Consider the following 22620-nt stretch of genomic DNA (forward strand, 5'->3'; position numbering starts at 1 on the left):
TACTTACTGAATCAATAATTATTGTGGCAGAAAAGCGCTTCTCATTTATCGAATCTAGAACACCGTAATTTCCCTTGTATCCACCATTTAAAATCAATATTTTCTTCCCTGGAAAAAGTAAAGGAACAAGATCAAACTTGAGAGCCCGTGTCAATAGGCTTTTATTTCACACCAGAATGACTTCTCTTCTCATAAAAAGTCAATGGAAATGCAAAAGCAGCCAGAAGCAGGTTGTTGAAGCTTAGTAAAATGCAGGTCAAATGCACCCATCTGAAAACTTGTAGTGTGTTTTTACGGCTTTTTTGCTGTGATTTGCATTTTTTAATCTGTAAAAAAAACAAAAAAAAAACAAAACGCGGTTTAAAAAAAAACCAAAAACAATAAATCAAACTGCATAGGTGTGCATGGAACCCAAAATCCCTGGAGCTCCTTGGGCACCTGGGGAACTGCATACAGCCGTCAATATAAGTGAATGATTGTAAACAGCTGTACTCAGTTAAACCAGACTCTCTGGACATGGCAGCTTTTATTCATATAAAAAAAAAAAAAAGTTTGCTGTAACCGCTTATAGTGTGAGCTTCAATTCATCAGTGAATTTAAATCTGCTAGTACATTTAAGACTACCCCTCTCCTGATAATGCTACCTGCTGTGCCCCCTGTGCCCTTTCATCCAGAGAGGAGGCACTCTAATACAGGTGCGTTACGAGCCAGATCACCGGGTGAAGACGGGGGGGGGGGGGGGGAGCCTAAACAAAGAGAACTAATGCAGCCACCACATCTAATGATTGTTAAGCTGCAATATATTACATTTTTGGCTTGGGGTTTCACACTGCTTTTGGCTGTCCTGTACTGTATGCCATTTCCTAGTGCAGGCATTGCATAGAGGATGGAGCAGACCACTCCAAAATTAAAAAAGGGGCTTTGTTATTTAGGAACAGGATCCCTACTTTCTCAGTTTAGAAGAGGGGCACACAATTTTTCATTATTTCCCCCAATGTATTAATTTGTAGCTGTCAAAGGAACTAAATGAGATCTGTGGGATTTTTTTCCTTTTAAAGAGGAGTTACTGAAGAAACCCTGCAATTAGTAATTAAACAAAAAATATTAGTACCTATTGGTTAAGGCCGTCTAAACAGTCTAGTCATGACTGGTTCTGTTTAAAGCAAAACCTCAATAATATAGTTACACAGTTTACATTAACCACCTAAAGACCGCCTACCACAGATATACTGCAGCAGGGCGGCTCTATTGGGGGCACATGCACGCCGATTGAACAGAGGAGGGAGCCAATCAGCGAGTCAGGCGAACCCGATATAAGCCGGCCACCCGTGATCGCTCCCCAGAGAGGCAGAACAGGGATCTGCATATGAAACAAGGCGGATCGCCGTTCTGACAGGGAAGATAGAGATCTTGTGTTCCTGCTAAGCACACACACAATTGGCAAGCACCTCCTAGGAACACACATAGCCCCTGTTAATCCCTTCCCTGCCAGTGTCATTAGTACAGTAACAGTGCATATTTTTAGCACTGACCAAAAAAGTGTCAGGTGTCCGATTTTTGTCCGCTGCAATCCCGCTAAAAATCGCTGATCACCGCCATTACTAGTAAAATAAATAAAAATGCCATAAATATATCCTAGTTTGTAGACGCTATAACTTTTGCGCAAAACAATCAATATACACATTGGGATTTTTTAACCAAAAATATGTAGAATACATATTGGTCTAAACTGATGAAGAAATTAGATTTTTTTTTTATTGGATATGTTTTATAGCAGAAAGTAAAAAAAAAATTTTTTTTTTTTCTCAAAATTGTCGCTTTTTTTTTGTTTATAGCGCAAAAAAAATAAAAAATAAAAAACACAGATGTGATCAACCACCACCAAAAGAAAGCTCCATTTGTAGGGGAAAAAAAAAGGACATTCTTTTTTATTGGGTACAGCGTCACACGACCGTGCAATTGTCAGTAAAAGTAAGGCAGTGTCATATCGCAAAAAATGGTCTGGTCATTAAGGGGGTAAAACTTTCCAGGGCTGAAGTGGTTAAAGCAAACATAATTAACATATAAAGACAATGTCTTTTTAATTAGACCAGTTTATGGCCCAATTTAGATTCATTCCCTCTGCTTTACAATATGCCAAGTCATACAAGCCTAGTACACACTATCAGGAAAAAAAACCTGACAGCTCAGGTTGGAGCCTTTGTGCTAACAATCCGATGTTTATATAGCGATCTCCCATGCTGAGCTATTGTGTGCTGACAGGAGGGGCGCCCCCACCAGAACACTCTGGTCAGTGCTCTCAGCCATTGACATCAACCATGATGGTCGCAGGCAGAAAAATGTAAACCATCTACAGCAGCCAGAGGTTCGTTTTATATGACGGCGCTTTGTTCCAAATTAACTATGCATTAATTGGTTCATTGATGAATTTGGGAAAGTACAGAAGTTTACATTTAAATGTAACGTTCAGGAGAAATGAACTGGTTACTCATTACCTGGGCAAATAGATTTTTAGTAATAAAAAGGTACAAAGGACAGCCAGCTATAATCTATGACCCTTTGTGTGACTGGAGCTTTCTGAAATATATTGTGACTCCGAACAAAAAATATTCAGAGAATTCATTTCCATTTTATCCTCTTCCACAGATCTTGTGTATGTAGTGCACAACAGCTCTGCATCAGTAATCTATCAATATTTTAGTTTTACCTGGTGCTGGGATAACAGTTTCTAGATGTGTCTGGTCAAGCTTCAGTTTATCTCCGGAATCGACAAGCTTCACAATTGCTGTGTATCTATCAAGCACTTCCTAAGAGTAACAAAACAGCAAAGATAAAGTTTTAGGTTGTAATTATATTCATTTCATCTTCAGGTCATAAAATGTGATTACTCTCCAAAACAGCTCAGTATACAGCGGATATAAAAAGTCTACACACTCGTTAAAATGTCAGGGTTCTGTGACGCAAAAAAAAATAGACAAAGATAAATAATTTCAGAACTTTTTCCACCTTTAATGTGACTTATAAACTGTACAACTCAGTTGAAACACAAACTGAAATATTTTTTTTGGGGGGGGGGGGGGGGGGGGCAGGGTGCATAAGTGCATAGTCAGTACACCTGCCATAATTTATAGTGCCCCCGATTAACCCCAAATAAAGTTCAGCTGTTCTAGTAGGTCTTTCCTGACATTTTCTTAGTCACATCCTACAGCAAAAGCCATGGTCCGCACAGTTTCCAAAGCACCAGAGGGATATCATTGTTAAAACGTATCAGTCCGGAAAAGGGTACAAAAGAATTTCCAAGGCATTAGATATTCCATGGAACACAGTAAAGACAGGCATTATCAAGTAGATAAAATATGGCACAACAGTGACATTACCAAGAACTGGACGTCCCTCCAAAATTGATGAAAAGACGAGAAGAAAACTGGCCAGGGAGGCTTTGTGGAGGGCTACAGCAACATTAACCACTTCAGCCCCAGAAGGATTTACCCCCTTCCTGACCAGAGCACTTTTTACAATTTTTTACACTGCGTCACTTTAACTGCTAATTGCGCGGTCATGCAATGCTGTACCCAAATGAAATTTGCGTCCTTTTCTTCCCACAAATAGAGCTTTCTTTTGATGGTATTTGATCACCTCTGCCGTTTTTATTTTTTGCGCTATAAACGGAAAAAGACCGAAAATTTTGAAAAAAAATGATATTTTCTACTTTTTGCTATAAAAAAAAAAATCCAATAAACTAAATTTTAGTCATACATTTAGGCCAAAATGTATTCAGCCACATGTCTTTGGTAAAAAAAATGTCAATAAGTGTATATTTATTGGTTTGCGCAAAAGTTATAGTGTCTACAAACTTGGGTACATTTTCTGGAATTTACACAGCCTTTAATTTATGACTGCCTATGTCATTTCTTGAGATGCTAAAATGGCAGGGCGGTACAAACCCCCCCCCAAATGACCCCATTTTGGAAAGTAGACACCCCAAGGAAATTGCTGAGAGGCATGTTGAGCCCATTGAATATTCATTTTTTTGTCCCAAGTGATTGAACAATGACAACAAAAAAATTACAAACAGTTGTCACTAAATAATATATTGCTCACACAGGCCATGGGCATATGTGGAATTGCACCCCAAAATACATTTAGCTGCTTCTCCTGAGTATGGGGATACCACATGTGTGGGACTTTTTGGGAGCCTAGCCGCGTACGGGGCCCCGAAAACCAATCACCGCCTTCAGGATTTCTAAGGGCGTAAATTTTTGATTTCACTCCTCACTACCTATCACAGTTTTGAAGGCCATAAAATGCCCAGATGGCACAAACCCCCCCCCCAAATTACCCCATTTTGGAAAGTAGACACCCCAAGCTATTTGCTGAGAGGCATGTTGAGTCCATGGAATATTTTATATTTTGACACAAGTTGCGGGAAAGTGACAAATTTTTTTTTTTTTTTTGCACACAGTTGTCACTAAATGATATATTGCTCAAACATGCCATGGGAATATGGCCATGGGAAAAAAAAAAATTGTCTTTTTCCCGCAACTTGTGTCACAATATAAAATATTCCATGGACTCGACATGCCTCTCAGCAAATAGCTTGGGGTGTCTACTTTCCAAAATGGGGTCATTTGGGGGGTTTTGAACTGTCCTGGCATTTTATGCACAACATTTAGAAGCTTATGTCACACATCACCCACTCTTCTAACCACTTGAAGAAAAAAAAAAAAAAAAAAAACACACTTTAAATTTTAATGCACTAAAACACACTATATTGCCCAAATGTTTAATAAAAAAGATGATCTTAGGCCGAGTACATGGATACCAAACATGACATGCTTTAAAACTGTGCACAAACGTGCAGTGGCGACAAACTAAATAAATTTTTAAAAGCCTTTAAAAGCCTTTACAGGTTACCACTTTAGATTTACAGAGGAGGTCTACTGCTAAAATTACTGCCCTCGATTTGACCTTTGCGGTGATACCTCACATGCATGGTGCAATTGCTGTTTACATTTGACGCCAGACCGACGCTTGCGTTCGCCTTTGCGTGAGAGCAGGGGGGGACAGGGGTGCTTTTTTTTTTTTTTTCTTTACTATTTTTTTGCTTTTTTATCTTATTCTTAAACTGTTCCTTTCATTTTTTTTTTTTCATAATTTTTATTGTTATATCAGGGAATGTAAATATCCCGTATGATAGCAATAGGTAGTGACAGGTACTTTTTTTTTTAAAAATTGGGGTCCATTAGACCCTAGATCTCTCCTTTGCCCTCAAAGCATCTGACCACACCAAGATCGGTGTGATAAAATGCCTTCCCAATTTCCCAATAGCGCTGTTTACATCCAGCGAAATCTAAGTCATGAAATGCTCGTAGCTTCCGGTTTCTTAGGCCATAGAGATGTTTGGAGCCACTCTGGTCTCTGATCAGCTCTATGGTCAGCTGGCTGAATCACCAGCTGCATTCTCAGGTTCCCTGTTGAGACAGGAGAGCCAGAGAAAAACATGGAAGACGGTGGGGGGATTCCCTCCCACTGCTTGTAAAAGCAGTCTAGAGGCTAATTAGCTGCTAGGATTGCTTTTTCATGAAAGCCGACCGCTGGCTGAAAAGAATGATACCAAGATGATACCTAAACCTGCAGGCATCATTCTGGTATAACCACTCAAAGTCCAGCAACATACTAGTACGTTGCTGGTCCTTATTGGGCATATATTGTAATCTTTTTTTTTTCATGCAGCCTATGGGCTGCATGAAAAAAAAAAGAGAGAGTGATCGGTGGGTATGCCCACCATTAGAATACCTCCCTTCATCCACCCACTTCTAATGATAGGCATACATGCACCATTTATATGTGCCGAAGCATGGGGGCATCCTCCCGCAAAAGGTAGGAGCAAAGCGCTCCTCTGCCCCTGCTGCCCCCATGCTTCGACATATATCACCTGTAACTTTTGTAACTGTAACCGGTTCCAGGATCGGGTCTCTCAAAAAATGCGATGGCATCTTGGGAGACCCTGTGTTTAGTGTGCCTAGTCTGTGCAATGCTGTACCCTACGCTAATATTCAACTAGTGCATGGTAGCGTTCAAAACATTCACCAATGCAAAGACCAGGATTGTCAGAACAGGAGGGACAATAATAGCGGGTGTCACGCCTATATCCGCGCTTGCTGCAGACTCGACATCTTTTTTGGGGGGGTTCGTTGGGTAGGTGTACTCGGGAGAACATAAAGAAAATGCCTCTCATGCAGCCGCCTGCATTTGGTTGGGGATGTGAATGGGGAAAGTACGGGTGCTGCAGAAGTGGAGGGTTCCCAATTAGGATTGGCGAATTCTGCAGGAAGGACATTATGGGCACGACAGGCCTGTGTTTGTCGTCTTCTTGGTGGCAGTGGGACACTACTTGTGCTTGCCACCTCACCAGCTTGAACTGCACTTATGGGACTTGCCACGTCACCAAGTGTTACTGCAGTGCTGGTTTGACTACGACCGGGGTGTACTAGGCCGCTGGTGCTTGCCAGTTCACCAAAACGAACGTTGCAGTTATGCGTTTAGTGTTTTGTAAGTGACAGTGATCGATCGATACTGCACTTGGGTGGGCTGGGCGGAGGGGCAAAACACAGATGCTAGCAGGTATCTTGGCTGATCCCGCTAACACTGCGTTTTTGGGAACCCTAAACTGCTGGGGACACTAGTATAGATCTGATCGGATCAGATATTGCAGTGATCAGAAAAAAACAAAAAAAACTGCTTGGTGTCAGTGTGACGGGGGGAGGGGGGGTGATGGGGGGTGTAATGTATGCCTGGCGTGTTCTACTGTGTGTGTGTATGTGTTTTACACTCACATTGATGTCTTCTCTCCTCGGCGCCGGAATGGAAAATACCGAGCCGAGGAGAGATGACATCACTTCCTCTGCCTCTGTTTACGATACAGAGGCAGAGGAAGATTCTCATTGGCTGGGAGCGATCGCGAGGGGGGGGGCACGAATGGATGGCCTCCCCCTCACGTCTGATCGCTCCCGGACAGAAGCTGAGCGCCTCGGGCACCGGGGGGGGGGTATGCGATTCTGCCTGCCCGTGTCATTCTGCCAACGTATATCGTCGTGAGGCGGTCGGCAACTGGTTAAGGAGCTGCAGGAATAGCTGGAAAGTACTGGCAGTGTCGTATATGTGACAATCTCCTGTATTCTTCATATGTCTGGGCTATGGAGCAGAGTAGAAAGACGGAAGCCTTTTCTTCCGAAGAAAAACATCCAAGCCCGGCTAAATTTTGCAAAAACACATTTGATGTCTCCCAAAAGCATGTTGCAAGATGCGTTATGGTCTGATGAAACCAAGGTTGAACTTTTTGGCCATAATTCCAAAACATATGTTTGTCGCAAAAACAACGCTGCTCATCACCAAAAGAACCCCATACCCACAGTGAAGCATGGTGGTGACAGCATCATGCTTTGGGGCTATTTTGCTTCAGCTGGAACAGGAGCCTTAGTCAAGGTAGAGGGAATTATGAACAGTTCCAAATACCAGTCAATATTGGCACAAAACCTTCAGGCTTCTGCTAGAAAGCTGAACACGAAGAGGAACTTCATCTTTCAGCATGACAACCCCCCAAAGCATACATCCAAATCAACAAAGGAATGGCTTCACCAGAAGAAGATCCAAGTTTTGGAATGGCCCAGCCAGAGCCCAGACCTGAATCAGACTGAAAAATCTGTGGGGTGAACTAAATAGGGCTGTGCACAGCAGATGCCCTCACAATCTGACAGATTTGGAGTGTTTTTGCAAAGAATGAGCAAATATTGCCAAGTCAAGATGTGCCATGCTGATAGACTCATACCCAAGTGCCATGCTGTAATAAAATCAAAAAGGTGCTTCAACAAATTATTAGTTTATGGGTGTGCACACTTATGCAACCATATTTTATTTCGACTTCTCTCCACCTAAAATATTTTACTTTGTTCAACTGAGATGTACACTTTATAGGTCACATTGAAAAGGTGGAAAAAGTTCTGAAATTATTTTTCTTTGTCTCTTTTTTTTTTTTTTTTTTACATCACAGAAACCTGACATTTTAACAGGGATGTGTAGACTTTTTATATACACTGTACATATTTCCAAAGATGTCTGCCCCAATTACACAGCTGGATACATTTATAAATGGTAAAAGGTGCGGAAATTACCAAATATAACTAGGGTTGCACCGATACCACTTTAAGACCGAGTACAAATACTGATACTTTTTTTTTTAATGTCATGTGACAGTGGCCCTAATATGCAGCACTAATGAGGCGGCACTGATGAGGCAGCACTGAAGGACACAGATAGGGTGGCACTGATGATGAGGCACTAATATGCAGCACTGATGGGGCGTGGACTGTGTCAGTAGTTTTTATTCTTGTTCATTTATTTTTTGACAAATTTATTTTTTACAATTTTGGGGGATGGGGACGATGTCAGTGTTTATTTTGTTTTGTTTTTTATATTATTTTTACAATTTAAACCTTTAAATATTTATCACAATTCTTTTTCTTCTTTTTTTTAGTCAGCCCTGTTGGGGGGGGGGTCTTTGGTGAGATATCAGGGGTCTAAACAGACTCCTGACATCTCCTATTTTGAGACAGGGAAAGAAACTGAGGACACAGATTCCCCAGTCCCTTTCTCTGCAGCTTCGACTGCACGGGGGACAAGAGACAGAGGCTCCTGTTCATTCATAAACTCAGTTTACGATGCTCAGTTATGAATGAACAGAGTCAGTGATCACTGTATTTAGAAAAGGAAGGAGCCAGTAAATGACATATTTACCGACTCCTTCCTTCGATCTCCATCCTAACAGATCCGGGATGAGGAGGGGACCAGAGGAGGACCCAGAGAAGCACACGGAGGACCCGGGAAGCCAGAAGGAGGATCCAGGGGACAGTGTGGGGTGATCGGTGCGACGGTGGGGGCAGTTACAAGCACCGATCTCCCTGTATAGCTTTCAATAAAGCAGCTGACAGCCGGGGGATGGAGAGGAGAAGCCGGAAAGCCAGGGTAGCATATGGAGGACCCGGGGAGCCAGGAGGAGGACCCAGGGGACGGGGGGGTGATCGGTGCAACAGTGGGGGCAGTTACAAGCACCGATCTCCCTGTATAGCTTTCAGTAAAGCAGCTGACAGCTGCGGGATGGAGAGGAGGAGAAGCGGCTGTCAGCTGCTTTATTAAAAGCTAAACAGGGAGATCTGTGCTTGTAACTGCCCCCACCGCTGCACCAATCCCAGTCCAACCCAACCCCCCCCTCACTACACTGAGGATGCGGAGCCTGATACAACAGGTATTGGATTAAGCATCGGAGCATTTGCACGTGTCTAAATTCAGCTTGTTCAATAAAGCTTTGACAAAGAAAGCCTGGAAGTTGATTGGTTTCTATGCAGAGCTGCACCAGATTTTGCACTCTCCAGTTTCAGTAAATTACCCCGTCACGTCTGTCAAGATCAGAGCAGTTTGAAATCAGAAGCAATGGGGGTGAGCATAAATGCCTAAAACAGGTTTCCCTCATTGCGATATGGTCGAGGGCACGTTTGCTCACATTTTGGTCTTGCTCGAGGTTATGTACTTATTAGATTGTAAGCTCTTCTGAGCAGGGCCCTCTTAATCCTCTTGTATCTTATTGTATTACAACTGTATTGTCTCCCTTTTATATTGTAAAGCGCTGCGTATACTGTTGGAGCTATATAAATCCTGTATAATAATAATAATAATAATAATAATAATAATAATGTACTTTCTAGGCAAATGTATTGGATACTATTAACTCAGTTGGCAACCTGTCTGTCCCTATGGACCCTTTAGTGTTAGGCCCCTTTCACACTTGTGCGACTTGGGACTGCAAAGTCGCATGACAAGTTTTTCCCCATGATAATCATTCATATATGTGCGACTTCAAGTCGTGCCGACTTCAAAGTAGTCCCTGCACTACTTTAGTCTGACCTTAATGCGAGTTGAGGTTCATATACCTCAAGTTTACACAGGCATTCCCTGAAATCGTGGCAAAATCGTGCAACTTTGAAGTTGCGGTAGTGTGAAAGGAGCTTGAATGTTAAACTATTTATGTTCTTTTTTGGCCTATTATGCTAGAAGGGAAATCCTGCTGAAATGGAAACTGCCTACTCCGCTTACGGTTACTGGCTGGAAGGCAGTGGTCAACGGGGTTATTCCCCTATTTAAACTTATGTGTATCAGCTGAAACTGTCCTGCTAAATTCGTCAAAATTTGGGCTGGCTGGATAGAGGCACAGGGCATTACTGTTTAGGTGTTGATATCTCATGGGATATAACTGAGGGTTATCTATTGCACGTTGTATATAGTACCCTACACCTACCCGCACTGCTCCTTTTCTCACCGTCTTCCCCAATCCCCTCCCCTTCCTCCCTCCTTTTTCCCCTTACCATATCCCTCCATACTCCCTGTCCCTCTTCTTTTAGCTCTGACCCAAGCAATTGTAATTTCAGATTCTTGGTTGTCACATTTCCCTAGGCTGTTTCTTAGACTAATCACAGGACCGTTTTGGATTGCATGACTCCTATGATGATTTATCTATGGTATTTATTTTGTTGTTTACGGACTGCTTGATTTGGTTTATGTATACTTTTACTTGTTCATGCTGCTGAACAGGTTTAATAAACGCAACAGTTAAAAAAGAAAAAAAATTTACACAAGGTCTTCAAACTTAAATTTCTCTCCAATGGCTCACATGTCCAAATTAGATTTCTTGAAATGGGACAAGGAATTGTTCACCTCCTGGTTTGGTTGCACCAACATTATTAAAATGAATGGTATTGCCTCGAATAAATATATATATATATTGTAATTTTAGAGATAGATAGAGAGAGAGATATATATATATACACACACACTGCAGTCTCTACCGATTAAACTAACTCAAGGCTTCCTAAAAGGACCCGCGTATCAGGTTTCTGAAGTTTATTTGGGCGGGTAAGCCAGCAAGGGTATGTAGATCTATCCTGTTCCTTCCCAAGACAAAAGGTGGTATCGGCTTCCCAGACCCACTAAAATACCATGAGGCAGCGCACTTGTCAGGAGTACTCGATTGGTGCGCCCAACGGAACAAGAAACCATGGGTGTACTTGGAACAGGCGACCGTGGGTATACCATTGCCATGACTCCCTTGGATCCTAGAGGCTGTCATCCCGACAAAGGCCATTATACACCCCCTGGACTGTTAGATCCGTTTTTAAAAATACTAACCTCTCTCCTTTCCCTAGCCCTTTAACCCCAATTTTGGGTTCTCCGTCTTGTCAAACTGGACTCAATGATCCTCAAATTGACGTACTTATTTCCCAGGGTACCGGACGCATTTTCTCAAGCACATCGACCTAGGACGAGTCTTGAAATTACAAGTAACAAACTAAAAAAAACAATAGTGAAATGCCCAAAGAAATTAAATATATTTCCAAGAATGAATGTCCAATCACTGTGCTCCTATATAGATTGGAGCACTTATTTCATTGTATTCGCATGGTGACAGGACATTCATTGTTGGAAATATAATTTTAATTTCTTTGGGCTATTCACTATGTTTTTGGAAATGCAATCTTGGATCATTTGCGTTTTATTCCTATTGTTTATTGTATTGCACTTTATAGGTAGTGCCCTTATTATTATTTTTTCAGTTTGTCATAGTGTATATTACTGTTAAAGGCGCAGCAACCTAGCTTATGCATATCATTGGTTTTGTGGGAACACGTTAGGCGTCTTATTTTTAGTTGAAAATCACAAGTAACTTCTCTCACACATTGGATTTCCTATGTTGCGCCCAGGGAAGTGAATACCTGCGTTCCATGCCGAAGGTGTATGTTAGGGTCAGAGAGCCTTCCCTGTTCGAGCAGATGTGCCAATAGGACATTTCGTTGCTGGCAGTTAGTGTCCCTTTCCTTCAGCAGAGACCTAAAAATTACCTTTTCTAAAACCCAAAAAGGATAGAATTTTACTATTTGCTCACAAGTCCTCAGTAGCGAGCAGATATCAAGAGGGAGGATACAAACTCCTTATGAGATAGTATCTAACCCTAGCAGTGTTATATCATATGTTCCCTTCAGACATCCAATATCTGTTGGCACTGTTGGGAATCTGAGGGTACCCTACTTCATATTTCTTGGGAATGCCAAGATGAGCAACCGTCAACTTCTGAAATAGCAGTAAAAAGGTTGCAGAGGATAAGCAACTGTCATGGAGTTTCTTAAAAATGGTAAACACAAAGTTCCAGTGCTTGATCCGCAGCTCTTAATATAAAAGATCGGGGGACGATACACAGAGAATTACAAACAAGTGACCGAGGCACTGGACCAGGAGTTCTAAAAGTTTATTTATTAAGCATTAGCTAAAACTTATATGAATGTCTTGGAACACAGTGCAGGAGGTAAGGGGGAATGCACAGACTGTCACAGCACAGATCAGGGGGAGACAGCGGGCTGGGTGGTGGTGAACCGAAGCAGGCTGCATGCAGGTAAGCTGCCTGATGGCCAGTGTGGAATGTGATTAACCCCGCATTGAGAAGCCTGGTTTAAGGCAAAGATAGAGTGTGGAAGCCTGCAGATGATGGCCAAAAAAAGCGCTGGACAGCAGGGGTGGTTGAGACCTTGATGACCAATACACCTGAATGGGAGGCTGAAAGCCAGGGGTACAAACCACAAGAGAAGTTGGTCCTCAAGCCATGGATGCGGTGTATCCTCACACACACTGTGCAGTCCTTGTGCACGTTGATGTTGAAAAGGGCGAAGGACCCTGAAAAATGCGTACGCCTACCCACTGCTATTCCTTGCACAAGGTCTACACAGCACTGCACAGTGTGTGTGAGCATACACTGCATCCGCGGCTTGAGGATCGGCTTTTCTGGCAGTTTGTACCCCTGGCTTTTAGCCTCCCATCCAGGTGTGTTGGTCATCGAGATCTCGGCCAGCCCTGCTGTCCAGCGCTTTTTTGGCCACCATTTGTGGGCTTTCACATTCCATCTTTGCCTTGAACCAGGCTCCTCGGTGTGGGGTTAGTCACATCCCACACTGGCCATCAGGTGCCTTGCCTGCATACATCCTGCTCACCACCACCCACCCTGCTGTCTCCCCTTGGTCTGTGCTGTGGCAGTCTGTGGATTCCCCCTCACCTTCTCCACTATGATCCAAGACATCCACACAAGTTTTGCCTAATGCTTAACAAACTTTTAGAATTCATGGTCCAGCACCTTAGTCAATTGTTTGGATTTCTGGGACATGGTTAAATGAACGGTTAACGTTCTAACTGTTGTGTCTCTTGGGAGGAATCTAATGGCATATTTGCTCCATGATACACCCTTATCTAACAAAAGATCCAGAAATTCCCTGTTGAAACATCTTTTAACGGTTGCAAAAGCTTTTATTCTAGCACCTTGGAAGAGTTCAGTCCACACAAATCTCACTGGCTCGCTAGAATTATGGAAACTCAGAAAATATTATGTTAATGAAGGAACAGAGTGAGAAATATTGAAAAGATTTAGACCTCTTACTTTTTCTACAAAGACCAGTCTCCTCTGGCCTCACATGGGGAATTTCTTAGACCTTTGTTCTGTTGTCTGGGACCTCTGCTGGGTGGCCAGGTGAGAGGGCGGATCAGACTCCCTTGTCCATGTCCTGGTATTTTTCCCTCCCTTTCTTTTGACCTGTGATCCCCTTTCTGTCACTCCTTCTAACCCCCTCACTCGCATTGAAGCCAAGATCTCCCCCCTCACCATCTTCTGGGTTCTCAAACACCTTAATTGATGTAACTACCTCTAAACTCTGTATCACATGTGGCCTCTCCTGGGGCCCTGCGAGGCCTGCCCCCGCTGCACTGGCACCCTGCGGCACTTACTTCTAAATTCCTGTGATGAATGAGAGTGTGGACAAGATGCTGCAAGGACAAGAACCCTGAGATCCTGAAAACGAAGAAAAAGGAACTGTGCATGCTAACATCATGGTTCATGTTACAACTTGAATATGGATGTAACATGGAACATGGTCAGAAAGGTTTGAGATATGGTTTAATAGGAAATGTTGAAAAGATATCAGGCACATCAAAGAGTAAACTAATAGTTACCTTTACTACTGCTTTTTTCTTGTAATAGCGGTCACCCAACTTCTTTGTTACAATTTTTACAACAATTTCCTTAAAAATAAAGGACAAGGTTAAACCTTCATACATAGCATTACCAAAATACCACCTTTTCAAGGGCGAGAAAACTTTACAGGACCACTATCATTCTGGTATTTGTTTGCAGCTATTATATGTAATGACAGTATTCTGCATATTAATACTTTTTTCGCTTATGTGTCTTAATTTTTTCTTTCATGTTTTTATGTAGACCAAGCTGATCAGCAAAATTAACAGTCACAGGGGTTGGAACAAAGTATTACACTACACAAGGGGGGCTTGCCACACATACCTTTCCATTCTCATAACTTAATCCTGAAAGAACTGCAACTGCTCAAACCCCGTCACTGTTAATACAACTGTAGAGAAAAGTAAAAAGAAATATACCAAATACCATCATTACACGTGTTTTGTCTGAATTTAGTAATCAATATTTTGTGATAGCCGCCCTTTAAAGTGACATGCCCATGCAGTTCAATCCACTACTTCAACATTCTTGTCTGAATAACTTCAGCAACCTGATGTAAAACCTAAATTTCTCTCTCAAATAAGACAAAAGGGCACAAGGAGAAATGAGTCACATGTTGCCTATGCAGACAGCGTCTCTGCAATGGGCTCCCATAGTTTCACCTTTCCAGTGTTCCATAGACATTCCATCTGTCAAAGCTGGCAGAAAAAAAAAAAATCACTGACATCTACAGCCAGGGTTAGGGGTCGATTCAATCCCTCGGGTCATGTGACAGTGCTTGAGCCAAGCAATTGGCTGCAAGACCCGAGCACTGTCAGAGGCGAGGAGGTCCCATGTTCTCTCATACCCAAAAGCAGCAGGTATTAATAACTGGCTGCAACATAGGAAGGAGTAGCAGGGGAGCGCAGGCAAGGCAAGTATAAATGGGTTGGATGGGGCTTGCCGCCTTTGTAGAGACACTCTCACACACCGACAGTGTTGCCCTAATTGGATACAATTGAATTCCTTTTCAATTCCTTTTTGGATTGACTTTTTAAGTGCTAACAAATCCACCCTCAGGAAAAATTACACAAAAAACATCAATAAAAACAAAAAAGTTTTTATTACATAAATCATATTAAAAGAGTTGGGGTAGAATCAGCTTGCATGAGGAACGTATGCATTTTTGGATGCTGATCAAGACAAGTGGTGATTGCCCATGTATGAGAAGACTGCTTCTTGTGGTTTGAGCCATCAAGATTTTCTATCACAATTACCAGTTTATGGGAATGATGGTCTTGTGTTGCCTCCATGCTCCTTAGTTGCGGTTACCGTTGCCTCCCGCTTGTTTCTTTGCCACCTTGCCCTCTGTATTTGATCCCCGGGGGTCTCCACCTGTGTATGAAATATTCCTCTTTTGGGGAAATTTTTTGTTATTACCGTATTTATCGGCGTATAACACGCACTTTTTTCCCCTTAAAATCAGGGGGAAAATCGCGGGTGCGTGTTATATGCCGATCCCCCGCTGACTGTGAGCGGAGGAGCGAGCGCCGCCGACATGCATACATAGCCGAGTGTACTCGGCTAGCTCCGCTCACAGTCACGCCCTATGATGGACATAACACAGGGACTGGGCGTGACTGTGAGCGGAGCTAGCTGAACCTAGCCGAGTACACTCGGCTATGTATGTATATCGGCGGCGCTCAGCTCTGCCCACAGGACTACAAGAGAAGCCGAAAGCAGCCGAGAGCCGCCGAGAGACACAGGACCGACTCTGTGTCTCTCGGTGGCGCCAAATTTAAAAACTGCAGATGACACGGACAAGGCTGCAGATGACACTACAAGGCTGCAGATGGACACTGATAAGGCTGCATTGATGGGCATTTGAATGTAAGTTTTTTTCCGTAAAAAGTTTTTTTCTTAAAATTCCTTCCTAAACTGGACCCCTGAAGAATGGATGGATGCTACAGACACTTTGGCTATCCCGGTTCCACCCTCGGATGAAGGTGGAACTTACTCTAATTATGCAATGGGAGTTTCAGTCTTGGTTACAAAATCTCGCTACGTACCCTGGAGGAGGTTGTAACGGACCCCTTTGGACGGTTTATAATAGTGATCCTCATGATAGATAATACCCCCTATACATTTGTGGCGATTTATGTGCCACCACCATTCACAATTGCGTTATGGGATACCATGATGGCAAGGGTGCTCCAGGTGGCAAAAGGCCCAATTATTATAGCAGGGGATCTAAACGCAGTACTATCCCCGGACATGGATAGATTCCAGACGGTCTCTAAATGTGCCTCCTCCCTAGCCACATGTGCACAACAATATTGTTTGGTTGAGGTGTGGCGCTGAAAGAACGCTGATGTGCTCAAGAGTATTCATGCTTTTCTTCCTCTTACAGCACTTTATCCAGACTAGATATGTGTTTTAGGAGGGAGATGTTGCCGAAAGTGACTGATGTACAATATCTTCCAAGGGCCATTTCAGACCATTCCTCCCTGTTATTCTCCATGTACATGGGTTGGTCCCAAGGGACCTGTGGAGACTGAGCCCACTGTGGTTAAAAAAAGGAATGTTTTGAGAGGTCAACAGCCACTGATATAGCAAACTTCTGGTCAGAAAATAGAGGGGAGGTTTCTCTGGGAATTACCTGGGATGCTTTTAAAGTCACTCTCCGGGGATCCTTCTCGGGGATAATTAAAGCGGGAGTCCGGCAAAAAATTTTTTTTTTTTTTTAAGATGTCAGCAGCTGCAAATAATGCAGCTGCAGACTTTTAAAATAAGGTCACTCACCTGTCCCGGGGTCCAGTGATGTCGGCACCCGAGACCGAACCGCCCCTCGGGTGCTGCCGCCGCCATTCTGGGTGAGGGAATCAGGAAGTGAAGCGTTGCGGCTTCACTTCCCGGTTCCCTACTGTGCATGCGCGAGTCGCGCTGTGAGTTCTCAATGGTCCCCGCTATCTGCTGGGACCTGTGTCTTTCCCAGGAGACAGCGGGGGAGTGCGGGAGGGGGCGTGACTCCCACGTGAGTCTATTCCCGGAAGTGGGTGCAGATACCTGAATTTTACAGGTATCTGCACCCCCCTTCCCCCTGAAAGGTGCCAATTGTGACACCGGAGGGGGGGAGGAATCTGATGAGCGGAAGTTCCACTTTTGGGTGGAACTCCGCTTTAAAAAAAACTTAGATCTGACAGGGAATGGAAGGTTAGGGAAAGTGAGCAGGTTGCTACAGATGCTGAAGTGGAATATATTACAAATCCTAACTCTACTAACTTTGGGGTCTGGAGGAATAAGGTTCGCCAACTGGACCTGATGTTGGTGAAAAAAAAAAAAAAAAAAAGTTGCTGTACCAATCACAACGAATCTTCGAATAGCAAATTAGGCCCACTCACAACAAGCATCAGCCTCTATTCCCCGAATTTATAATGAATTTGTTGAATTTTATTCAAAATCTGTACACATCTCATGTGGATTATGGGGAGGAGGAGGTTTGTCAATTCTTGGCACCAATCCCTCTCCAGGAGCTGTCCAGGGAGGTGGCGGAGGATTCGGATCTTCTTTTTAACACTGACGAAATTATGTTTGCAATGCTTTCTCTTAACCCAAATAAAACCCCTGGACTTGATGGATACCCAGCTGAGTGGTACGGCACCTATAAAGAGTTTTTGGCATCAAAACTTTTGGAGGTTTATGGTGACGCACTGGAGAGGGGGGTGCTTCCTGATTCTTTGAGGGACTGATTCCCAAGCCACACAAGGACCATGACTTTTGTGAATCATGTAGGCCCATATCATTAATGTGGATGCAAAAATTTTAGCTAAAATCTTAGCCAAACGAATAAACAAAGTGATAGCGTCTGTTACTCATTCAGACCAGACTGGATTCATTCAAATGAGATCTACGTCTATAAATTTAAGAAGACTCTTTACAGTGTTACTATCTGAAGGACCTACCCCTGATACCCGAGTCATAGTGTCATTGGACACCCATAAGGCCTTTGACTATTGAATGGCCCTATCCCTGGGCAGTCCTTGGACGGATGGGCTTCGGTCCCAAATTTATAGCTTGGGTAAAATTATTATATGCTAAATCTCTGGCACAATTGAGGGTTAATAATACTGTTACAGATACCTTTGAAATAGCTAGGGGCACTGGGCAGGGGTGCCCATTGTCACCCGTTTGCCCTCGCTATAGAACCATCGGCGGCACAGTTGAGGAAGGATGGGGAGGTGAAAGAAGAGGTTCAAAACTTCTCTAGATATTCTTTTGCCCTGTTGACCTCTTCCTCCCCTAGGATGGAGAGGGTGGAGGCTCAGTGGAGATCTGATATCCCTTACAGAGGAATCTTGGTCTGAGGTCACCGAATCGCTGTTGCCATCTGTGATTTTGGCCAGAGATAAAATTATCAAGTGTAATTATCTCCACCGTATGCGTGTGTACTATACAACCGCACATCTTCACAAGATGGGCAGGGTGGAAACACCAGAATGCCCTAGGTGTAGGGCTGAGGTAGGGGATTATTTTCATATGGTATGGCTCTGCCCTGAGGCAAGGAAGTTTTGGGCGGCAATCACAAAATTCTTAGAGGAAAAATTAGCCGTTACATAGTTACTAAGGTTGAATAAAGACACCAGTCCATCCAGTTCAACCTGAGTGAGTGTGGGTGCGTGTCTACAATTATCCCTATTTATTTAAGGTACCCATATAGTGCTGTCAATTTACGAAGCGCTCCACACATACAGCACACTCACATCAGTCCCTACCCTCAAGGAGCCCACAATCCAAGGTCCCCAACTCACATTCATATACTAGAGCCAATTTTGGACAGAAGCCAATTAACCTACCAGCATGTCTTTTGAGTGTGGGAGGAAACCCACGCAGGCACAGTGAGAACATGCAAACGCCAGGCAGGTAGTGTCGTGGTTGGGATTCGAACCAGCGACCCTTTTTACTGCTAGGCGAGAGTGCTACCCACTACACCACTGTGCTGCCCCAAATATCTGTGCTCCGGGCCAGATGCATATTGGGTGATTTTGGGGAAGAAGAATTGTCCACTTCTAAAAAAACTTTAAGGATAGTCTTTTTCTTTTTTTATGCTAAAAAAGCATTAGCTCTAAAATGGAAGGATCCAGGGCCTCCGTCCCTCTATTGGGTAGAGCTGGTTAACGGACCTCTACCGAAATATAAACTAACCTACAACTCCAGGGGTTGCTCTAAAAAGTTAAACAAAATATGGGCTGGTTGGATTAAATTGGTGTCCGGAGATATAGGAGTTATAAATGCAGTAAAGATGGGACCCTGAAAGGTTTATATACTAATCAGGAAAATAAATACTTATGCATGGCAAAAGGCATTTGGTTTATTATTATGCTTTCAAAAGGTGGATTACTTAATTTACAATGTAGAGTTTAGATTGTTCTCCTATGTTTCTTATTACACATTCAGGGGTACTCCCCTGGAAATACAGGAGGCTGGAATTAAACATAGCTGAATATACACGATGCTAGTAATGTATGTGCTGATGCATAGAATCAAATCCTTTGAATCTGTATGCTACCGTTTATTCATTTTTGGATGTCATCCTCTGTAACAGAAGTGTCTTGGATATTGTAATTTTTATTTGAAATACGAATAAATTTACCCTTTATAAAAAAAAAAAAAAAAAAAAACACAACGTGTTAAAAATGTATTGATGTTTTTGTGTAAATTTTCCTAAGGGTGAATTTGATCGCACCTAAAAAGTCCCATGTATTCCTGCTTTGTTTTTTTCTGATGGCTTTCTTGATATGGCCCTAGACATATTTATATATATTTGGCTGTGACTGGACCCAAATAAACAAGCTATAAAAAAATCATAATGAACTATTTATACATATTCAGGGAACCTGTTGACATTAATGTTTTCTCCATTAAACTTTGATACATTTATTTTTAATTGAACATCTATTGTTTACTCACAGGTTGCAACCAAAAGTCTGTTCTTTCAGTTTTCTTTTTCTGCTCTTCCATCTATAAAAAAACAAAGAAAAAAAATTGTTACATAGTTTATAAGGCTGACAAAAGACACAAGCCCACCCAGTTCAACCTATGATGCAGTGTAATGATGTATTGTAAAATACACCGATCAAGTGATATTTTTAATTCACTAACTTAGAATATGGATACAGCACAGTTTAAAATAATTGAAATGCATGTTTAAAGTGGACCTTCAGCCAAACGGAAGATAGAAACAAATAGACAATTAAAAAATAAAATAAAACTAGATTTGGCTGCAACATCCACCTTCAGTCCAGAGATTTGCTGCAGAGTTTGTTTTTTTCTGGCGTTAGGTGTTCTCAGTCTGATGCCCTCCATCATTCAACTTACATCCTCTGAGCCCAGGTTGTCCTGAATATGCCCCAGCCTGCGACTAAACAGCGAAAGGTGAATCAGCACAATGACGAGCTCATCTCTCTGTCACTCTGCTTTCTCCTCCTATTAGTATGCTTCTTGTCAGCACATGAACCGACTGACACCTTGTGCTGCTCCTCCGTCTCACTAGTCAGACATTCTGTACAGGTAACTTACTCCCTTTGCATTTAAATGATAAGTTCACCTTTTATAACAGGTTATGCCCGTATTCAGGGTGTAACATGTAACATGTTACTGCTGCAGCTGCCCCTCCATATTCAGGGTGTAACATGTAATATGTTACGGCTGCAGCTGCCAGCACAACCTAATTTTTACCTTGCTTATGGTGTGGTTTACATAGGTCATGTGACTCAAAATCACATCAAAAAAGGCATCACAGGTGCATTTCTGATGCATCCTTGCTACGTTTTCATTGCCTTTCAATGGGGAGGTGCGTTTTTGGTGCATTTTTTTATTTTTTAAACTGACCAAATATGGATCAAAAATGCAGCAAGCAACACTTTTAATACCGCTTTAAAAAGGTGCAGATAATGACCAACAAATTCATATTAATTAAAAGGTAGAATATAATACAATTATTTATAAAAATATATAATTTTTTAAAAACCATCAGTTTGTGTTTGAACCTGTCTTCTCTGTTCCTCCCCTTCATCCACAGTCCCCAAACCATCCCCTAATAGAACAGAGGCTAGAGGACAAGCTGCACATGCTCAGTTGGGAGAGTGCATGTGATCAGCACAGGGCCAATCAGCACTGTCCAGAGGGTCAGGGGTCCTGCAGCATTATAGGACAGTCAGAGCAGAATGAAAACTCCTCCTACAAGCTTTAACCAGACACTGATAGAAGTCACACGGATGCTTTAACTGCTGATGAAAAAATAGGATTTTTTAAAACAGCTTACTTGTAAAATCCTTTTCTTTCGAAGGACATCACGGGACACAGAGCCTCAGTATATACTGATGGGTTATATAGGTATCACTGGTGATTGGACACTGGCACACCCTATCAGGAAATTCAACCCCCTATATAATCCCTCCTCCTTGCAGGGATACCTCAGTTTTGTAGCCAAGCAATATAGTGTATTAAAAGAGGGGCGGGATCTCTGTGTCCCGTGATGTCCTTCGAAAGAAAAGGATTTTACAGGTAAGCTGTTTTAAAAAATCCTATTTTCTTTCTCGAACATCACGGGACACAGAGCCACAGTAATTACTGATGGGATGTCCCAGAGCAATGCTATCTGAGGGGGGGGAATCACGACCAAGTAGGGTGCAATCAGACCTGAGGACCCTGTACCGCTGCCTGCAGCACACTACGCCCAAAGGCGATATCCTCATGCCTTCTCACATCCACCTGATAGAATCTGGTGAATGTATGAACTGAAGACCAGGTTGCGGCCTTGCAGATTTGAGCCATAGAGGCCTGGTGATGCACTGCCCAAGAAGCACCAATAGCCCTTGTGGAATGTGCCCTGATCTGAAACGGAGGAATCTTCTGTTTCAAACCGTAAGCTTGAATGATCAATTGTCGAATCCATTTAGAAATGGTAGCTTTTGACGCTGCCTGTCCTCTATTGGGACCCTCTGGCAGCACAAACAAAACATCCGTCCTGCGGATCTGAGCAGTTGCCCCTAGATAGGCCTTAACTGCTCTTACTACATCCAACGAATGTAGAGATCTCTCTTCCGGAGAACAGGGATCTGGAAAAAAGGAAGGTAGAACAATGTCTTGGTTTAAATGAAAATGAGAAACCACCTTCGGTAAAAAACTAGGATGAGGGCGCAGTACCACTCTATCCTTGTGTATAATCAAATAAGGCTCCTTACAGGAAAGAGCTGCTAATTCTGATACTCTTCTAGCAGAAGAGATGGCCACCAGAAAAATTAACTTCCTTGTCAACAAGACCAAAGGAATCTGACTTATTGGTTCAAAGGGCTGTTTCTGTAACACAGCCAGGACCAAGTTCAAGTCCCAGGGGTTTAGGGGCACTTTAACCGGAGGATTAAGACGCATCCCCCCCTGCATAAAGTTTCGGACCAAAGAATTCGAAGCAAGTGGCCGCTGAAATAATACTGATAAAGCAGAGACCTGGCCATTGATGGTACTCA

At 42.8% G+C, this 22620-nt stretch overlaps 1 protein-coding gene across 1 annotated transcript in view; it reads right to left on the reverse strand.

Moving 5' to 3' along the window:
* KIN (Kin17 DNA and RNA binding protein) overlaps window positions 1–22620 on the reverse strand; it is a 58124-nt gene that overhangs the window by 1557 nt on the left and 33947 nt on the right. Inside the window, exons 9-12 of the mRNA XM_073619439.1 lie at window positions 20063–20113; window positions 14095–14163; window positions 2708–2807; window positions 8–108 (exon numbers count right to left, since the gene is read on the reverse strand). Coding sequence (XP_073475540.1) covers window positions 8–108; window positions 2708–2807; window positions 14095–14163; window positions 20063–20113 — 321 coding nt within the window. The remainder of the gene's footprint in view (window positions 1–7; window positions 109–2707; window positions 2808–14094; window positions 14164–20062; window positions 20114–22620) is intronic.

Source organism: Aquarana catesbeiana, linkage group LG03 (genome assembly GCF_042186555.1).
Source record: "Aquarana catesbeiana isolate 2022-GZ linkage group LG03, ASM4218655v1, whole genome shotgun sequence".
NCBI lineage: Eukaryota > Metazoa > Chordata > Amphibia > Anura > Ranidae > Aquarana > Aquarana catesbeiana.